Source organism: Fistularia commersonii, chromosome 8 (genome assembly GCF_037954325.1).
Source record: "Fistularia commersonii isolate RoL2024-O1a breed Wild chromosome 8, RoL_Fcom_v1.0, whole genome shotgun sequence".
NCBI lineage: Eukaryota > Metazoa > Chordata > Actinopteri > Syngnathiformes > Fistulariidae > Fistularia > Fistularia commersonii.
The window spans coordinates 10,001,719-10,023,386 of record NC_141291.1 but is presented as its reverse complement, the minus strand read 5'-3'; the positions used below and the strand labels follow the sequence as shown (position 1 = coordinate 10,023,386).

The window sequence follows — 21,668 nt, the reverse complement described above, 5'->3', positions numbered from 1 at the left end:
ACTGCAACTCAGATCAGGTAGACTTTTCCGGAGCATCTTAGTCAAAAATGAGTGTGAAGAGGAGCTTCTACACCAAGGCTATTAGGCTACTTAACCCAGACTCACCAAGACTCTTGACTCTTTTGCTTATCTCGACAGTTGATCACTGGACCCCAAATGATTATTGCACCATGTTAATTTGCACACTGTACAGAATACAGGCCCCGGACTTAAAACACTGATTGCACTCTTTCATGTACAGCACACAATATTTGCACACTGTATGTAATTATTCCTTTCATGCTGCTACTTCTGTTTCATGCTACTATTTCATGCTGTTTTTATTTCCAATATTATCTCTCTTGTTTCTCTCTTCGTTATACGCACTATTTTTACTTTGATTTTAACTAATTATTATTAGCCTGTATGTCCACTCGCTCACTTGTCTTACTTTAATTTACTAATTTTATGCTATTTCATTTCTTTTTGTTGAACAGATCATGTTTTTTCCCCTATACTATCTTTGCTAGCCGAGGATCGTTCAGGAAACAATGAACTACCTGTCACTCTGACATCTTGTGTGTGACCAATAAAGACTCTTAAATCTTGAGTAACTCCCACTGTTCAGGACTAAAGTTCACAACACTGTTAATGAAATACTAGCTGACACGTGCCACTCAGTCAAAATTGAGATCAACAACAGATGTGTTTCAGAGGTCACAGACACTATGACCTGTATTGGAGCTTGTAGAAAAGCAATTAGTTATGGAGTGACTGAATTATAGTTCAAATGTAGATTCACCCATTTGTTTTTTCTAGATTGTCGACTGAATGTGGCTGGAGATTCATGTTACCCTTCTGGTTTCGTTTTCAGGATGGGAACCCATCCTGTAGTTTTTAATGTGGGGAGAATAATACTGTGATTCTGGGTGTTGCTAACTGTTTTGGTATATTTTTCTTTCACGTGCCAGGAATCTGATAATTATTTTGAATTTCCCAAGTATTGAATGACTAAACCTGAAATGAAATGCTCTGTGATAATTAGCTTCAGCAAATTCAGTTGTATATGGATGATATTGTGATGTGCAGTTGAAGTTACTTTCGTTTAATGTGCTTAGACGACACCGATAACACAACTTCAATGTCTTGGTCCCAATTAATAAATCAGCACCCTCTCTGACATTAGCTGAGGCAGGTGCATGGTACTGGTTTTGATAAAGATGACAATTATTTACAAATGTAGGAAAAATGTTTCCTCTCCACAAATTCAGTTCTTATCGATGGAACATCAGTTCTGAGATTACTTATTTTTCTTGGCTGAAGCGTGATATTTTACATCTGCAACAGAGCTTCTGATTGTATGTGAACAGTTTTGTTTTCATTCCCAAATTTGTAGTTGCAAATGTATATTCGTGTGTGTGTGTGTGTGTGTGTGTGTGTGTGTGTGTGTGTGTGTGTGTGTGTGTGTGTGTGTGTGTGTGTGTGTGTGTGTGTGTGTGTGTGCGCGTGCGTGCGCGTGTGTGCGCGTGTGTCCGCTGATTGTTTCATAGACAATCTCCCTCAACATTCTGCCTAAAACTATGTCCATCATGGTGACCTTCAGGTCAGGGTTTTAAAGATTTAATATATCTGCAGTATTTTCAATTTGAATTCCTAAGCAGGCCCCCCATATTCTCAACACCACTATAAGAGTCAAAATATTATAAATTATAAGACTGATAAAATTAACAGAAATTACAAACACAATGTGTTTTGTCTACTGGGACTGCTTGGGTTATTTCCTCGACCCCCCACCCCAGCCTTCTCTCCTTTCTTTTTTATTGTTAGCTAGTCAACATTCTAAACATTGTATTTGAGCTCATAAAAAGGCAGAGAGTATAGTGTTGTAAGGCATTAGTTAGATAGACTTACCTCGTAGTTTCCACTCCTGAGATTGCTTTTACACCTCAGACTCATCCCAAAAAGTCCCAATGTAAATGTTGACCTAAAGCCCCAACAGAAAAAAAAACTACCACCAAATATTTATTTTATCTTACCATGAGAAAAAAAAAAAAAAAACACACACTTCGGTGGGACAGATTACCCTGGCTTATAGTGTCTGGTAGGTACCATGGTTTTGTGCTGTGAATTCGAATGAGTTCAACTAGAATATTACAAGACGTTAAGACTGATCTGTGATCTCTGAGTTTGTTTGTGTGTTTTTTTTTTGGAGGATAAAATCATGCACTTCTAGTGCAACCAATAAAGAAGTGATTTGCGAGAAGTCAGTCAATGGTATTTTCACCATCATTGAACTGGGGAGGAGTGTTTTTATCTCTGCCCGCATTTCTGTATTTCTCATGTCTAACATTTACATCTCATTGAATTTCAAATGCCGCGAGGAATAGTAATGAAGCCTTGCCCCCACTGTTATGGTAATTTGCAATCGGAGAGGGGGTGGGGTTACATGGTGCCTCCCCAAAATCCTCTCCGTAACATTTTAATGTCTGCCTGGTTTATATGATTTTTTTTTTTTTTTTTTTTTTTTACACCACATTTCATAAACATTTAATTTTAATGTCAGTGCTGTATCCAAGAATTTCATCCCCGAGTTTACTTATAATTTGTCATATGAAATTCTTTAAAACTGAACTTAATATTAATATTCAATGAATATTTTTATGTTCTAGTAAATTTGTTTACATATCTAAACTGCAGCCAGTTAAAAAACATCTTATTTTAAAAATTTATTAAGAAATTTTCGGCAACTTATCATTCCATGAGTTCTTTGCATTAAAAACAATAAATGTTTTCCTTGCTACCTTTAAAGGATGGTGAATACCAGACATCTTATGATGATGGGCAACTGGATGAACGTACAGTTCAGCGGGATGAGGCCCCTGAGGAGGAGGAGTTAGGGGGAGAAGGGCAGCAGGGAGAAGACGAAGACACTGCCGTAGGCTGTCAGGTCTATGACACAGATGAGGTACACGGAGTCACACCGCATCATAGTGGTTGTTCAATTCACTTATTTCAGTATGAGCCCCAAAAAGTTTGCAGAGGATTAAAACTGAAAGCCACGTCATCCTGATGCTTTGTTTTTTTTCTTGAAATGCAAGAACTTTTATCATGGGATAAAGGCTATGTGGATCATGTCTCTGTGGAAAAACCCTATGATAAACTGAATCTGGAGTCCGAGTTGATGGTTGAATAATTGGAACGACTTTTCTTTCCCTCTCAACTTAAAAAATTTCAGGTTGAAAATGACACCGTGCCCAATGAAGAAATAAAGGAGGAATCGGACGAAGAGGATGAAGAAGACGAAGAGTCTGGCCGCATAAGGTTTAAGTCAGAGCGAAAAGAAGGTGCTGTAGTGCGGTTGGCTGATGCAGGCACGAAACGGAGGAACATCCCAGAGACACTGGGTATGTGATATTTTAAGAGCCCTTTTTGAACAACTTAGCATTTAAAGTTTGACTGTCTCTCCAAATGGTTTGTATAATTTCCTTTTATTCTGTTTGTCTTGATATTCAGAACTGTCAGATAAAGCCAAACAAGATCTGATGGAGTTTGAAGAACAAGAACGCCAGAGGCGGCAAAACCGATTTGGAGGAGGGCGAGGGCGAGGAGGCAGAGGGAGAGGAGGCTTTCCCGGGTGTGGAAGGCCTGACTTTAGAGGAGGCAACAGAGGAAGAATGAACGACCAGAGGCTCCCTATATTGGGAAACATCGGCATGCAGGTAACCTTGGAAATGAGCCGAAACAATCACAATAAATGTTAAAGTGTGTCAGGACTAAACGGTCGATGGGCTGATAATGTGTGGATCTTACACATTACGCAGAAGCCTAGGTATTTATATCCTGTTGTGCTAAAACAGCTCTGTCGATTTAGTAACCTTTGTTTCCAAACCTCCCACAAATTATGTTGTGTATCTTTAACAAATAGAAGAAGAAGAAAAGGTAGCTGATTTTAGATTAAGTAAATGTGAATCTTGACATTGCCCATTTAAAAAAGGTTTACAAGATCAAGTGCCAAGATAAGGCCAATGAACACCTGAAGAGTGATTTGGTTTTAATGGATAGACGCAGTGAGAGACTCTTGACGTATGTACAAAATGCAGTATTTTGCCGGCTCGCCGTCTTAAACAACTACCCCCGGGTTCAGTAATTTTTTAGATGAACTTAGAGCCTGTTGACTTTTGTCAGTAAAATACCTAATTGTGCATGCAATGTGAAATGCTGCATCTTCAAGGCAGCAGAGTTCTTCAAGTTTCACAATAAGCTGAATCCATCACTGGGTGTAAGTGTGTTATCGCTGTAGACAACTATCTCAGCCCTGCAAAGCAGGTGTTGTCTGTGCAAACAAATAGTGACTCCCATGCTCCCTGTTATCACTGTTGATACATGGATTACAGAAAGTCATTGGACTGTACTCCATTTAGACAGTATTAACCAAAATTAAATTTATTTTTTGGTCAGAGGATTTAGTTTCCTGTAGACTTTATATTATTAGCTATCTCTCCAGGCATGTAATCCTTTCTTTGACGTTACTCATCAGTTCATTCAAGACCTTGTCGGGATCCAGGTGGAAAGTCACTTTTAACATGTTTGGTAAACAAATCAAATTAGTCACTACCTCAGTGTAAGGTAATGCTTTTGAATGAAATTCCAGCTACACAGATAAGATAATTTTTTTTTTCACATATTGAAGACTTTCTTTTACTCTCAAATACTATGAATGAATGATTAAATCATGACAATCGCTTTATTTCAAATAGCTGGTTCATGTTAGAAGGCTCAGAGACTTGAGAAAAGGGCCACTTTATTTTCTAGTGGTAAATCAAGAGTAGCTTTCATCACTTAGGTGACCAGACTATGGCTGAGGAGGTTGAAGGTCAACAGCCTTACATATGGACAGTGGCCATTTAATGCAACAGTCAATGTTTGAGCTGCTGCACGTTCAAGGCTTTAAGTGTGTCCTCACTATGAATTAAAGGCAGGCCATACAGTGAGGTATCAACACTTTAAGACTTGAAATTCAAAGACTTGCTTGATGACAGACATTCTTTGGTTATTCTCTAGCCCCAATACAGACTGCTTTTGATTGAGATATTGTGTGTTATGCCCTTATGTTTTCCACTGGTGAAACAAAAACAACAGACACCCATGCAGAATATTTATGTGAGGTTTTCAGTCCAGATTCAACTCCTTTGACTTTGCATTTGGGGGTATGGCTGCAGCAACAACAAATGCACTGATGGATTTTCTTGATTTCTATTATCAGGAGCTTGACACTTGGTCAACATGTTTCTTTCTAACTGAACATGAGCACCCAGCTGCACTGATGTAACCCATTTCAACTCTAGTGTCTCACCTAGAAGATGCCAGTCCCAATGTTGATTTATGAATTGACTTGTTGGTTTGCCAACACATGGCTGCAAGCAATCATGTCAGAATCATATCAGAAAGGAATGTGTTTTGACAGGTTGTTTTGGTTTTCCCTCCCTGTCTCTCCAATTAGCAGCAATCCTCCCGAATGCCTCTTCCTCATCTGTCTCATCAGCAGCATCTGCAGTCCCAGCAGCACCACCCTTCCCGGCCAAGAGGGCCTCCTCCCTTCCAGGATCACGGGCACCCACTGGGCCAACAGCCCCTGCAGCCCCTCATTCCCCCACACATGACACACCGCTCGCCACCAATGCGGCCTCAGATGGAGCCGCCACCACGAATGATCAGCTCCCCGCCACCAAACTTCCCCCAGCATCAGCAGCAGCAACAGCCTCCGCAACCAAAAAACATACACATTAACCCCCATTTCAGAGGACCCACATCAACTTCTGTGCAAGGTTGGTCCATGTGATATTGCTCCAGCACTTTCTTTGAAATTGTGCAACTTACATGTATGTGCTCCCACTTCCCCTGGCTCACCATGGTGCCGCATAAAATTCTCTCATTCATAAGTGAAAACAAATCTGGCATTTCTTAACTACCAGGCAATTACATTGCATCAACCCCTTCTTCCCCTCATTATATCAACCACCTGCTTTCAGTTGCCTTGAAAGGTTTTAAATTCAAAATTATATTCAAGCACATACTTTGAAAAAATGTTTTCCATTGTTGCTTGTAACATATTTTTTTTGAGTTTTATCTGCAGATTTGCCAACTTGCTCAGTGTACTATGAATGCATTTTTTTTTTAAATATATATTTTCTATTTATTTTGATTTCCAGCATATTTGCTGAACAACTGGTTCTATTATACCCAGATGTTTATAACTTATTGTGCCTTTTCCATCCATATGAAGGTGAAACAACTTGTTCATGTCATGCATGTTCTGTTTGCATGAAAGTAAAAACATTTCCGTGTTTTTTTTTTTTTTTTTTTTTTTTTTTTAATTTGCAAACAATGCAATGTGTTCTTTGCTGCCGTTTTAGGTGGCTGTTGTCCTTACACTGTCCTGAAAGGTGTCAGAATTAGAATGTCATTTTGTTGTTTGGTTGAATGACAAGTGAATAGCCCTCTCAGTCAGTAATAGGTTTATCTCCCTATTTTGTGTAGCATCATCACCATTTCATTCCTTGAGATGGGTTTATCTGGCCTGCCTGTCCAGGCCAAGATTGAAATTTTGTTTGCAAAGCATGTTAGTGTATGTATGTCATGGTGTGTGTGTGCTTGTGCGTGTGTGTATTTTGCCATTTATTCAAGACTTCATTTCCCTTTTCTTTCAAGTCCTAATACAATAATATTTATCCTTATATGAAACACTGAAATCCCCCCCATGGATTTTTTATGTCAAATGGTGCCACACACTAGACGTCTCCTTTGTCTTTATTCGTAAAATTCAGCTGTTCTTTCATAGCGTGTGTATCTCCCACGACTGTGCCAACCTGTGTGGAAAATAGCACTTTGATCAAATTAACCATGTATGCCTGCGTAAACCCTTTAGATTGGCGTAAATAATGGCCCCCTCCTCTACTGTTACCACCTTCTCCCTGCCTACTGGCCCTCATTTTAATTTTTCTACCCATCCCCCTCCCCGTACCCCCTTTCCTTTTGCTTTCTTTTTCCCCTCTCATTGCAGTGCCCTTGATGCCTCCTGCTCAGAGCCAGCCCCGACCTGCTGTGGGTCCTCAGAGGTTCCCTGTGAGTAGCAGCTGCTCTTCTCCCTCCCTTTACCTCACTTTCACTCCCTCTACACACGGTTAGCGCCCTTTTTGTGAAAGCAATATCATTATGGCAATTAGACCGCCTGCTCTGGCCAAATACTGTTAAAGCAAATCTGTAAACACTGATACCAGTCTGGCTGCACAACTGGAAATCCGTGATAGGGGCTTTAGGAAGTAGACTTTTGGAGGTCAGCGCTACGGTGACGGGACTTAGTTAGAAACTCTTCATGGATGGGCTGGGGCTCAACTAGCCAGCTTGGCACATAATGGAATTGTGAAATGATATACTGCCAGTTAAAATTCACTCTCCACAAGTTTGTATCCCAAAGTCACAAAGACCTTCATGAACGGTATTTGACTTAATGAAACATGGTTGTAGTTTCATGGGTTTGAGGGTAGGCTTCTTGCCCTCTTACATCGCATATTCCGAAGCTGAATTTCACATCAGAGAAAAAAGCATCTTCAGTCCGCGAGTCCCTGGAAGAAAAGAGCCCTTATTTCACTCCCAAAGGGCCAATCCGAAAGATGACAAAAATGCCTTTAAATGAATTACTGTATAGAGGGGAAAGCCGACCCAGCAAGTCTGCCAATGTGCCTGTAGTTACTCCGTTCTTTAGTTAATGATACCCGGGCATCAGGTGGCACTGTTACTGACTGACATCTTCCTGGATAATGCATTTTGTATGGATTTATGCAAATTGGTCAATGGAAAATGGGTACATCCAATTGCATTCATCTGGATTTCCAGTCCCACTGCCAAATGATCCAGGTTTTCAAACAGGAGCCCATCTATGTGCTGGAAAAAGTTTTTTTTTTTTTTTTTAATAATTTCTGGTCTATCCTTCAGTCTCATTATTTTTCCCTGCTCCCAATGGTCTGTGATCGTGCTAGATATTGATAGCATGGCAGCAGGGAACTGTTTTGCCTCTTATCAGACAGCGGAGGTGGGGTTAGAGGGGTTTGCAGACAACTGGATTGATGAACAGCATAGTGTTGGATTCCCTAGCTGTCAGTCGCATTTCGGCTGCTGTTGCCAAGGACACCATTTGAAATGCAGGTGACATACCAGCCAGCAACATCCCATTTACCAGTGGGCATCTCATTGCTCATGATTATCATACATTATCATCCCATCAAATGTAATTGTTAAAAGACTGGGGGGGTTCCCACACCCCCTCTATTATTGCACTGAATTTTGCTGGCAGGGAATGGTTTTAAAATATTAATCTCAGTGGTGATTATAATTAATGCTGTAACATTAAAACTGTTTATGAGTGGATTACCACATTGGCTCAGTTCATTCTGCAAAGATATTGAATATGCGTAATTTTATCAGTTTATTCCAAAAGGACTGCGAAAGCGACAGACATTTGAAAGCTGAAATAAGCAAAATTAACAAAATTAGTCATTCAGTATTTCATCATTTCCAAGTGACCAGACAATCAGAAAAATGATGTTAATTAAAACTGAAAATCGTCATACCCCATCCCCCAACAACTTTTGTTGCATTAAAAAAAGTCTCCCTGACAAGGCTTCAGTTAATCAAAGCTCCTTAACTGCTATCTCTCGTCAACCATGCCGTGTTCTGAAACTCGTGAATGTGGCCCCCTAATGACATTCCGCTTTGGTATTGTATCTAAGCGTCAACATGAAAACACAGAAACATTTTTTAACTCAAATATCCATTCTTCATATAATACATTGACATTTGACCTCTTCCTATTATATCTATCTTGGTTAAACCCTGACTGGTGAGAGCTCAGCATCAGTTGCATATTGAACAGCCCAGCCAATAGCCTGTTTATCAAGGATTAGAACTGAGAGGATGAGCTGTGTTATTTGAGAGGTATTATATGGATGCCAGTGCCCTCATTGTGAAAACCTGCGTGTCTGACCTTTGAGAACATTATGATACTGCCCACATTGTGATTTGCTGTCTTTGTAAGCCCCTTTGATTAACTTTCTGTTATGCAAGTTTTTGGGACTCTGGCCTTCCAGCTTTCCAACACCTCTCTTCTAAATACCACCACGCAGCAGAGGAATAAAGATGGATTAAGTCTTGATAGCATCTTAAGTAATTTACAATAGGCTTGGAGGAGGCAAGCAGCCCATTTGTGGAAGTGCCACGTGTTGAATAGCAGGTTAATTTTTCAACGGAGTTTGGTGTTTAAACGAGTAATGGAGGCAGTTATGAGGGGTATTTGAATTCCAAGGAGGGATTATAGGGTTGTTATCTAGTTTTCCTTCCAAGATAGATTTGGAGTAGCGTGCATGCAATGACTCAAAAGCTGTTGAACACAGTAAGTGGTTGAAACAATGATGAGTCCACTTACTCCCTCCTGAAATATGCAGCCGTTAACAGGCTTTTAGAGGGTTTACCAACAAAACCCCCTGTAGTTTCAATGCAGCCTTGCTCACAAATATATGTTGAGGGCGCTCTTTTATATTGTCTTGCATTTTTAGGGTCCTCAGTAAAGCTGTTGTCTACGGAATGACCCTTGCCCCATAATTACATCCCCCCTCAACGAAATACAGTGTCCCACAACAAATTGACACCATTCATTATTTTAATTTGTTAGTTGTTATTGAGCTCCCTCTATGCCCTATAATTCATGAGTCTCGTTATCCAGGTACAGGGAGACTTCCATCAGCACATGCCGGGTAATTTTGGTCAGCCCCAGCGGCCCCCCCATCACATGGAGCCCTTTAGGAACCAGCCACATCAAGGGCCTCAGGACAGGGAGCCCCTCTTTCTTGGAGGTGAGTTCCACAACCAGCCTTGACAAAGGTTACAAAGCTGTCTTAGCATATTTAACACTGTTTGACATCACCTCTGGCAGTTTACCTACAGGGTATGCTGCTAGGTTTGTGGAGCTGCTCTATTAGCAGCACTCATGTTAAATGCATGTTTGTATATATATACATCTGAATGAGCTGTGGGAAAGCGTCATTAAACATATATTTCTAGTTTCTCAGTCCTGGTATTAATGCAGAATTAAATAAAGCCCACCTGGTTGTTTACCGTTTCACCTTGATAGAGATGTCTCTCTCTGTTTCTGTAACATTGCACATCTCAGGAGGGATTTAAGAGATGTATTGAAATTGGTTCAAACACTACAAAATTGACACCTCCGCGTTGTTGTTATTTGGACTCCTTGTGTGGACGCAGATCATACAGACTCAACACGTTTTCCAGGGCAGCACATGTTTGATCACCAAGGCCCAAGTTCTCTGATGAGCAGCGGCAATAACCTGCATCCGCAGCAGCAGCTGCCTGGCCCAGCCCACATGGGATTTGGCCCACCAGGGCCGGTCTTCAACCAGCCAGGCCAGGGCCCATTAGGGCTGTTTCCAAGAGAACCACCAAGACCCAATCTCCCTCCTCATCAAGGCCATCAGGGGATGGTTGGCTTGAATCCACAGACCGGACCCCCCAACCAGCCTCGGCCCTTCATGAGCCCTCGTCAGCCTTTCGGCCAGCAGGGGAACCTTTTCCCCCCGCCGCAAGTCCAGTTCGGGATGCAGGTACGAATGAGAGTAAGTGATTTTTTTTTTTTTTTTTTTTTTAAATCTCCGTGTTCATATTTGGTCACAACACTTGGCTAGGCTTTTCTGCTGCTTCAGATGTCCATCATGAATGTTTTATTTTGTAACAGCACTTCTTTCTGTTACTCTGATGAAACATTCACATGCTTATTGCGCATGTGAACTGGATTTCTGACTCTCAGCTGTTTCGCTCCTGATTATTAAAATGTTGTGGCAAGATCCAGTTGTTGTAATTTGCACATGAATAATCCAGACCGGTTATCATACTCACCAATGGTGAACCGCTGGGGGAAGAGCGACCACCCATCAGTGCCTATGTTTTGTTACGAGCCATAGACAAGAGCTCCCTCTAGTGATAGAATGGACACTATAGTACCACTCTGCTTGCACACAAGGACACCAGTTGGCATGTAATTTCTTTTGTGATTTAGAAAATAATGTTGGCTTTTTTTTTCAAAACAATGGTATTACTGTTAAAATGCAAATGTTGTGTTTTATGTGGCAATTTCTTTTTGTGCCTTTTATCAGGGTTTGCTGCACGGCCCGCCTGTATCCCAGCACCCACATCCAGACCCCTTGCCCTCCCATCAGCCCATGCACCAGCAGCAGCAGCAGCAGCAGCAGCATCATAGGCAGGAGTTACCCCATCAGCAGCAGCAGCAACAGCTGAACCTAGGTGAACCTCGCCCCATGTTGCATCACGGGCAGAATCCCTTCCATCAACAGCAGGCACAAGGTAGCCCCAGGCAGATGACTCCCCGCCTGCAAAGCCTCCAACAGCGAAACATGTCCAACCGCCAAAGGATGGTGAGAGAAAAACAAACGACTTCAACTACCCTCTCTTTAAATTGACAGAAAATCACCAGAAATCTTCCTTTTAATTTAACCGTCTAATATCTATGTATGTATGTATTTATTTATTTATTTGAAACCGTTTTGTGCAAAAGCGATAGATCTAACAAAATCGTTTAGGCAAGATGAAATGTGATCACCATCTGAACTGGTTTTGTTACATCCCATCTTCAGAACACACCTGTTTCCAAGCAAATGCAAATCCTTCCTCAACACAACAGCAACCTACGGGAGATCCCTGTAGCACCTGGCAACACAAACATGAACAGTTCCCGCCCCACTGCCTCCCCTGCCACCAACGTCAGGCCTGTTGCCAAGGCAACACAGGGGGTGCGTCCTGTGCAGAACACTCACCCACTGCCTGGTGGTGGCAGAGAAAGAGGCCAAGTTGTTGCCAAGACTACCTCACAGGCTGAGGGAATGGGCCGGACAGTGGTTCGCAAGGAAATACCAAAAACATCGTCTAGCACAGCACCGCAGGTCAGGTTTTTTGACGCTTACACACACACGCGCTCACGCACACACGAGCAAAGGAATAGCAAAACATTCAATTTGATGACATAATGCACAAATTATTACAGATAAATGTGCAGACTTAATTCCACTGTAATGGTATCGTAGACTGAGCATTTTCCCCCAGCCATATTCACTGGACCAGAAATTGTTAGCTCAGTCAAGCTTATTAGAGTGCTGAGAAGGACTCCTATTTATTAAAAACCCAATTCTAAGCTTGTTAATGACGGCAGCCTCATTCAATTGGAAAGAACAGATCAATACCCTTGCATTTTTCTCTTGGGTTTTCACTCTGATTACATCTGAGGGTGGTCACAAATAATATGGCATGGATTGTATTGTGACTGCACGTCTCTTAATAGCCGGGCGTCAGAGACATTTGGTAATAGCGATAGCTTGTGGTTTTTGCCGTAGGACCCCGACGAGGACGAAGAGACGCGTCAGTACCGTCTAAAGATCGAGGAGCAGAAGCGTTTGAGAGAGGAGATCCTGAAGAGGAAGGAATTGAGGCGACAGATGCAGGCTGGTGTCCGGAAGAAGGAACTGCTAGAAAGGATCAACGCGCAGACCAGCAGTCCTGCGCAAACCCCAGCGCCTTCACAAATCCCGTCTATCTCACAAAATCAGCAAGCAGCGCACCCTGTGCAGCAACTGCCACAACAACCGTTACTGGAACAAAGGCCACAGCAGCAACTCCAGTCGCAGCAGCAGAGACCGTTTCCTCAGCGGCCACAGCAATCGCTAAATCAATCCCAAAATCAATCACTAAGGAATCCTACTCAAGGCAATTTCATTCCTCCCAATGGTGCCCCTCAGGCCCAAACACCACGCCCTAACGTCAAGGCACGCCTCCAAATGGTTAAAGGTAGTAATCAACCGCAGCCTCCCCGGCCGGGTCCCGATCAGCAGTGGAGGCCGGCGCCGCAAAATCAGCCGCAACAGCAACCACTGAGAAGGAACACTCCACAGACCCTAGACAAACTGGGTGCTCCCGTCCAGCCGGGTCAGCTTCCCGGAAAGAACTTCCTGGGAGCTCCCGCAGCGCACCCCGGTCAGTCCCAGACGCAAGAGCCCAAACTCGGGACAAAAAGAACTGTGATGCAGCGGGCGAAGAACCTCGGGACTGAAGGCCAGCAGGTGCCGCAAAAAGTCAGAGTCGTCAAACTTTCAGGAGGGGTGAGCCAATGATTTAATTACGCTGAAAGCCTAAAGGGCCGCGCCGACATTCATGACTGATTTTCCTCGAAATGCAATGACGTTGTTCTGAAATAGGATCATTTAAAAAGGCCACTGACTCCCCTCACTCTCTTATTTTGCGATTTTAAAAAGATAACCTAACCTATGGAATGACAAGGGGATGTCTGTGCGTCATCTTGGCAAAATTGATCTGTTAAGAGTTTCCACTCTTAAGCTTGGGGTGTTGGTATTTAAGCCACAATTTATATGTCCATTTTACCCTTCGAACAAAAAGGCTGGAGGCATTAGAGAGAGCTGTATGACATTTATCTGTTACGTCGAGGACACTCCATTGCTGCTCTTAAAGGTTGACATCCTTTTAAAGGCAGAAGAGTATTATTTTAAAGATAGAGGCCTTAGAGAGTGTAAAACGAGAATGACAGCAAGCGCCGCAAAGTCAGGAATTACCGCTGTCATACATCTCACGTGTTACTGCTGTGGCCTTAATTACACATTAATCTTTATTGAAATAACACAAAAGGCATGCATGTTAAGCACTCGCACTTTCTAGTGGTGAGACGTTTTGGTGAGATGTGATTGTATTTGAAATAAGCCGCTTTCTGACTCCATCCCAGAGGATCAGGCTGCAGAGCCAAAATCGCTGGCTGGCTGCAGATGAAGATAACTGGGTGTCAGTGCATTAATGGAAACCTGCACAGAGCTATCTGATGTACCCCATCTCAGAGAGAGAGAGAGAGAGAGAGAGAGAGAGAGAGAGAGGGAGAGCGGGAGAGAAAGAGGGAGAGAGAGAAAGAATGGGGGGTGGGTGGAATGTCAGGTGGAGAAAAAGATGGAAATGAAAAGAAATTGCTAAGGCCTATAACTATGGCAAGGAGAAGATTCCCCAGATGTTCTCCCTTCCGTATTGTTCTGCTGTCATCAACAAGAGCTTGACAATGTTATCTCCGCTCCCCCCTTCTCTCTCTCTTTCTCTGTCATCCCTCAGTTGCTTCTTCCCACCAAGCCATCCCTCAGGTGCATGGCAACAAAAGAACGCCAATCCAAGACCCTTGTAATTAATCTTTCTTGGTAGAGAGGCAACATAATACCTGTGTAAGAAAGTTGCCACTTTTGAGGATTTGGATTTGTATGGCTTAGGCAAACAGATAAGGGGAAACTATATTTTCATCAGGGATAATACAAAGCAGCACATGACACAAAAGCTGGTGAGGAGGGGGGGCCCGAGGGGGGATGGGGGTACACATCCAGCTGCCGTCATTCCAGTGTATCGCAGCTTAGCATTTGATGGGTGCAATCGGGAGCTGCGATTTCTATAGGAGGGATTAATCCATTTACTCTCAACAGGGGACAGGTCAGAGATATCGCCTCTTTTCTTCCCCCGTATTGATCTGTCACATCTCTCCGTAGAGTCAGGCAAGAGACGACCTTCAATTCCTCCCCGCGTGTCAACAGAGTTGAGCTGTGACTTTATTTGATAATGAGACCATCACCTTGTCGGGGTGATCTTTATTCCACTCAACCCCTCCGACAACGACAAGAGATTCAGCCGCGGTCTTTTATTCCTCACCGCTGTCTGTAAACTTTGCCTAAATGCTTAATGTTGGCGGCAGTTTACATGCCGAGACAATGTTATTCTATTTTTTTTCCTAGCTTCTAAAGTAGTGCTGTCCTTAATCAACCCTCTGCAGGCTGTACAGGGGCCTGAGGCCGCAAGCAGCCCAGTGCAGCAGCAAAGCTCCTGGTCTGCAACCCCGCTCAAGCAGGGCATCCCAAGGAAGGTTACCATGACAGGACAGCAGCAACAAGGACTGAGCGCGACACCCCAGGCTAGCCGGGGGGGCATGGGCAACCCACAGCAAAACAGGGTATGTCACAAATTAGGGTTCTATGCTCATCGCCACGCTGGGTCTCCTCAACCGCTGCACTTATAGAAAAAGACAAAGCTGTAAGTAGCAGCGCGGACCGGAGAGCCAATGGCCGCTCGGAGATGTAACCGGATGAAACGTTTGGCGGAAAGTTGTCTGTGCCACCGGCACCGCCTTGGCATTCAGCAGACACACCAATCGAGCAGTAGTAGTAATAAGACAGGACAGTATGCCAGGCGCAGAAGTATTGACAAGCTGAAAGCGGTGTTACACAGGGGGCTACACAGGGTCCCCTAGCCTCTCTGCACGCCTGTCACCACCAGGCTGCTGTCACAGTTACCATATTCACTGATGCTGACAGAGTAAGGCAGCCACCATAACGCTTGCATGGCTCCCCTTCCTTTATGTTCCCCCACCCAACCCCAGCGCATAGACACAGCCGCTACTTCCTCATCCCCTTTCGGGGTCTTTCCCTCCTCCTCTTCGGCAGCAGCTCAAGAGAAATACCTCTCACTCACCAGCTCGTATGAAGACGTGGCGCGGCACGCAGACTTTAATGTTCTATGCAGAAATATGATAAGTCAATCACGTGAAGGGCCTGACAGTCTGAGGCGTGCAACAGGAAGAAGGGTTTTCTTTTTAAAATTGTCATCCTCGGCCCCAAAGAATCTACCCATACAATTGAATTCAGAATTGGAACGATCTTCTTGGCAGAGAAATGCTCTTTTTTTCGTTTCGTTTTTTTTGGTGGCTGTCTCAATTATCCCCCGTGTTTTTTTTTTTTTATCTCTGGGATAGGTTGTGGTTCCAGGTAGAGGCAGAGGGGGCGGTCACATGGGTCGGGGATGCCCGATGGCCACCAGACAGAGCCAAAAGGGTCCGGAGAGCGAACGCTGCACTGTGTCTATAGAAGGTCTCTCCTCGTCTACAACCGATGCCCAGCTGAAGAATCTACTCCGATCCATCGGTCCAATAGAGGTGAGAGACAGTTTGGTGAAGAAAAATGGGAAGATCACACCGGGGTCTTTGCCACAGGAGTTTCCTGCAGGTCATTTTTGAATTTTCAGATGGCCAAGTGAACATTTACTCTCTTTAACTGGTGCCGATGAATGATCTCATAGCGCCCCCTGTTGTAACAAGGAGAGCCATCTAATGAATTAATCAGTTTCTCTTCAACACCCGCGCTCTCTCCTGGGTAAAAGGAGTGTCTAATTAAATCAGATTTGTCTTTTTTTTTTATTGTTTATGTGTTATCACAGATGTTCAAAATGATGCCCCAGCAGAGGAAAGCAGTCGCCACATTTTCCAGCCCACAACACGCAGCGAGTTTTCAACTGAGCTTCCACAGGTGAACATTAGCTCTCCATACAATTACTCAGCCTAAGTAATTGGGTTGTGTTCAAGACCTCTATGGTCTGTTGTGGACTTAGAATGTGGCTTTTATAAAAAACGTCTCGTATTTCTGAACATCCTCTCTCCCCGAGCTAGAAGTTGAACTTGTTTTTATTAAAATTACCACACAGGCACATGATCGATTTGTCCCACATTGACGTGTCACTGATTGACGGCTGAGGATCACAATAAAGCGTGGGAGCACCGCAACAAGAGGCCATCTCTCTTCTCTGATCATGACGGTCCCTCGTGCTTAGTTCCAGCCTGCGCTACGAATAGTTCCTCTACGATCTGGGGTCAATCACAGTTACTTTCGCACCGAGGCATTGTTCGACCTGGCCCCTGTCCACTCGGAACAGTGACGGCACCGATGTCACCTGTGAGCTCACCAGACTCTGCCCTGGTTCACTGTGAAATGGCACTGGAGAGACGGTGGACGGTTAATTGTACATTGACCTAGTCTTTGAGGAATGTTTTGTGCTTTATAGAAGGACACTGAAAGGAACTCACATCGGGATAATGGTTGCTCCCCTTCTCAATAAGACGTCAAAACAAACACCTCCTCAGAGCTCCTTGTGAATTTGCGGCTCGTTGTCGGCTCAGATGCCGTGGCAGATGCAGATGATCGCAGTAGGTGGCGGTGTTTCATCACTATTTCAGCTTCGGTTCTCCGCGGTCTAAGTCCAGGTAGAAGTCAATCTTGAAATCTATTTTTGGGTAAATAGCGCAGTCTAGTGGCGGGTAAGCATGCAAGCACAGAGATGGCCTGTGCTCAGACAGATGTAACCTTTGGCCACAGGGCGCAGCTTTCCTGGAGCTCCAACGGCTCGGGGAATGGTCGCCGTTGCCGGGATTGTGTAGGTTTTCTGTGTCTCTTCACGTTCATCATTGCCCCTCGATCGCCCCCGTCATTTAGTTGAGTTCGTTTGAGATGGACAGCCTGTTCGTAAAAGATACTATGGCTTTTAACTGATACCAGGAATGAGTTTTGGGGAAAAAAAGGCAATTCAAAGCAGTGAGATGTAGATTTTAGTTGTATCTTTAATTATGAATGGATTTTGATTTTTAGTGTGGCCAGTGTGCTTTAAGGTTGTGTACTTTTTGTTATTGAGGGGATTCCTTTCATTCTTTAAAGAGTTTTTATGATTAAGAGTCAAATTTATATTACTACAACTCTAATGTTTGTATCTTTTGGTAAACCGGAGAGTCTCTTCCGCGTTGGTGCAAATTTTTACTCGTATACATCAGGCATACGGTTTTCTTACATTAGTAAAACGGCTCAAAGACTGCAATAAAACAAGTCTCTAATTTAGTGTCACTGAGTTGCATTGGTACCTGGAATAGCATAAGGACGTGGCATCACACCGATTTGTATAAATCGGAAGAATCATTCGTCGGAAGAGAAAGGTAAAATAAACTCATACAGTCAATTCATCACATTGTAATATAGACTTTGGCTGCAAACATCTGGGCTCTAAACGTCACTCACTCACATTGAGAGAAAGCTACAGACACCTGACCCATATCTGGTGTCCTCTGAGCACCTGTCCCTGTGGGGCATGTGAAAACCCAGAACTCTCAAAGTGCTCCGTTCCTGTCGGGCTCGTTGACTTTATCTCTTATTCCAGTTTCGTGTTTTGACCAATGACATTGCATTCGCCGCCTCCCGGGTTTAGAGTTCCAGAAGGCAACTATTTATTTGTTTTCATCAAAACACCTGTAGTTTGTAAGAGCCAATCTCAGAAGTACATAATCTGTGCCAATTTGTCATAGGAAGGTGAGGGAGCAACCATTATCTCCATAGTCATTGTGTACATAAGTAGACCATAGCTTTCTATCACTATTGACCCTGTCAGAGTGTTTTCGAGTAATCACAATCATATGTTGTAACCGTTAAAAACATTTTTTTTTATGTAAGGCTATGGTAAGGTGTCCGGACATCATTCGAATTTACAAGTGTTTTTGTGTAGAGCCAGAACGACAAGTGACTGGACAGCATTTCTGTTTACGAGATATTTGAAAAAGAGAGAGTCGCGAGGGAGAAGAAAATAAAACATGGCCAATATACCGTGAAAAAGCAGGTATGTGAAGCCGGTGAAACTTTAGCCCAAAGATGTGTGGTTGTTTGTGACGTCCGTGTGTCTGGTGTGCGTGTAACATGAAGTATCTTTATTGTTTGAGCCACCTTTTTATTTATTTATTTTGCTTGTAATTTACCAAATCCCGAGTACTTGCCTTGGTTACATCTATTACACATAAGACACTCACCCATTATCTCCTGGGTAAAACCACAACGCTTCAATGAGTGCCTACACGGCAGGAAATAGTGCCTCGCATAGGTTGAGGTGGGTGCCGCAGAATTCCGGCATTTAATACATTGGGTTCCACCTTTTACAAGGTCGATTTCTCCATGCTTTCTCACAAATATTTAACAGTGATGTTATACTAATGTACAGCTCTGTACGGCTCAGGGCATTACAAGAGGTGAAAATAATAATGTGAACTTCGCAGCACCCTAAATTCTTCTAAGGTTTTTTTTTTTTTCTGGGTGTTCTAAAGATTTAGACCCCCACACACACACACTTTTGCATTACCGCCACCAGAAAAAAAATTCCTGGCTGTGCACCTGAATGACATCACAGATTGTAGACATTGATAATGAGCACTGATTGGCCTCATGGCTTGCTTGTGTTAAAAAAAAAAAAAAAAAAGAAATGAAAAAAAGAGTGGTGTTTCCATTAAAGTAGCCATTAAACTAACTAAACTAAAAGTAAGTTCAAAAAACTTTAAAATCAGGTTCACATGCAGGATAAGCTCATGGTCAAAAAAGACACGACAACCAAGGTATGAAAATGTCAATGTCTTCTTTTGTATTGTGTATAGATGTTCTAAGCTGACTCCTTGGTTTTATTCCTTTTATTTTGAGTTGACTAGATGTGGAGGATTTTGTCCTTTAACAAAGTGTACATATATTTATACTTATACATAATATCCTGGATGTTCTGATATTTAATCCTGTGGATTTGAGATCGTACTGCCAATGCCAGTCATATTGTTGCCATTTTAAGACACGTAGTCTTTTAATCCCACAACAGATTCATATTGAATCTAATAGTATCTTGTGTTAAGATGTTTCTTGAGCCTTTTAAGGCTTTTCTTAAATCAATCATTAACCCACTGTAATAGACCATCTTACCTCAAAGTTTCACGAAGCACTTTAAAAGAGATTACTTTGATAAGCTAAGGTTTGTGCCAAGTGTGTGATTGTGTTCATAGCTATGGATGTCTGGTTTAACAGAAGCTATACTGGCATTGGGTTTGGAGGCTTTTCTTCAAGTTAACATACCTCTTTTCCATCAGGTCGGCTACAGGGTGAGGAGTGCTAATGGCTCGCAGACTTTGTCCCCAATAATCATTTCACTTTGTTTTTTTCCCCCGCTCTAGGTCACGTCCTCTGCAGCAGTGCAGGCTGTTTAAATGTATTTAAATGTTTGCTCCTCTTCATCGGGCTGCACCGATGAGCTAGCATAGCTCCTACCTACTTTACAACTTGAGATATTTTCCAAATCTTTAGCAGCGCTGAAACCTTAGTCAATTATCCGTCACATTGATCTGTCATTCTGCTTAACGATCCCTTCGTCGTACTAATGTGAGGTCACAATCGGTTTTCCTTGATGCATCAAGGTTCACAATCAATAACGGTGTATTATAAATGCACTCAAACGGATTTCACCGCCGATGTAATTGGTTTAAATCGCCCTGAATTTCCACACTTGGCCGTCGTCAAAATGATTGACAGACATAGAAGCATAATTTCTTGGTTTCTGATTTAAGTTTTTGAAAAAGTGAAGTTGATTTCGCTTAACTTTTCGGTACTTCATCCCCCAAAATGCAGTAGCAATTCATTTAGAGTTACATAATATTACATGTTCCTATATGCCTCCAAAGAATCTGGCACTTTTAATTCATAATTCATTTTTTTTAAGTTGTTCATCTGGATGATCACATGGAGGACAGTGCAGCAGGTTGTGACGGTGTGTTTTGTTTTTTTTTGTTTTTTTTGTCTTGTGCGGAAAGATCCTGGCCTGCCTGAAACTGGATTCTTGTCTCAAACAACCTGCTCTTGGTTTAATCTCTTTGAGGAAGTAGTTTAGAGGAGGGGTTTCCCCCCTCGGAGAGGTTTGTTTAAACGGCACCGCCGAGATCTTTCTTACCAAAACACACCCGATAGAACCGTGGCCGCGGACAGTCCTCTGGCAATGACGTTAATCTGTGATTTGAACTCTCCCGCAGGGTGTCTTGAAAATGGCGGGATGCTCTGTCACTTTACCTGTTTCTACTAACCCTGTCCATTTCAGCCGCGCAGCCTTGGACCTCCAAACCAAGATCTCACTTTCATTTCTTCTCTCACAGAAAGGCTTTCCGGCCTCCGACTGTTCGTTTCTCCCTCTCGCTGCTTCTCCCCCTCTGTCCCTTTTTTTTTTTTAACATGTATATGTATTTGACAGTTGCTCTCTTTTCCTTGGCGCCGCCATTGTTGAGTGAACGTAAGACTTCTGTATCGAGCAGGGTGGCCCTCCTGGATTACCATTGTTTGTTAACCCGGTGGATGGAGGTTTCCATCTCTGTGACGACAGCCGGGTTCACAGAGCAGACACGTAACTCTAAAGCTGCTTTATGGCTCTCAGTCCACCAAAGGTCATCCCTACTTCTTGGCATTTCATTGTTTGGTTGGATTTTGGAAAAAGAGAGAGAGAGAGAGAGAGAGAGAGAGAGAAAGAGCGAGAGAGAGAAAGAAAGAGAGAGAGAGAAACACCCCAGCGGTTTCCTTTTCTGGAACAGTACGATGTGCCATTTGACTGACGTTGATGAAAACTCTGAAACTCTTGACTTTTGAAAAGTGTTGGCGAAATCGTCGCGCCGCGTGTTTTCACACTTTGATGGAAGAACCTGAACTTTGTGTCGGACACTTCAACAAGTCGCTTCTTTTCAATGTTGTAAACTGTGCATTTTTTGAATTTATTTTTGAGTAAAGATTATATTTTTGTATGAGCAGTTGTTAAATTTTATTCCAGAAACTGAAAAAAATAAACTTTTGTGATATGTAAAGTTGCATTTATGTTTTTTTTTTTCCGTTTTGTTTCAACTGTGATCTTTATCTTACTAGATTTTAAGAACC

The 21,668-nt window shown here is 42.9% G+C and overlaps 1 protein-coding gene across 10 annotated transcripts in view; it reads left to right on the top strand.

Annotated features, from left to right (window-relative positions):
* Positions 1–21,598, top strand: part of rbm33a (RNA binding motif protein 33a) — a 34,745-nt gene extending 13,147 nt beyond the window's left edge. The window contains exons 6-19 of one of the 10 annotated variants that reach the window (XM_086151075.1): positions 2,789–2,944; positions 3,215–3,383; positions 3,493–3,698; positions 5,483–5,804; positions 7,040–7,101; positions 9,755–9,884; positions 10,321–10,649; positions 11,199–11,477; positions 11,697–12,002; positions 12,450–13,211; positions 14,921–15,097; positions 15,896–16,075; positions 16,357–16,445; positions 16,621–21,598. In XM_086151075.1, coding sequence (XP_086007201.1) covers positions 2,789–2,944; positions 3,215–3,383; positions 3,493–3,698; positions 5,483–5,804; positions 7,040–7,101; positions 9,755–9,884; positions 10,321–10,649; positions 11,199–11,477; positions 11,697–12,002; positions 12,450–13,211; positions 14,921–15,097; positions 15,896–16,075; positions 16,357–16,445; positions 16,621–16,669 — 3,216 coding nt within the window. In that variant the 3' untranslated portion in view covers positions 16,670–21,598. Of the gene's footprint in view, positions 1–2,788; positions 2,945–3,214; positions 3,384–3,492; positions 3,699–5,479; positions 5,805–7,039; positions 7,102–9,754; positions 9,885–10,293; positions 10,662–11,198; positions 11,478–11,696; positions 12,003–12,449; positions 13,212–14,920; positions 15,098–15,895; positions 16,076–16,356; positions 16,446–16,620 lie in introns of all 10 variants that reach the window. The other 9 variants (XM_086151073.1, XM_086151071.1, XM_086151069.1 and 6 more) reach the window with 9 other exon arrangements.
* The last annotated feature ends 70 nt before the right edge of the window (positions 21,599–21,668 follow it).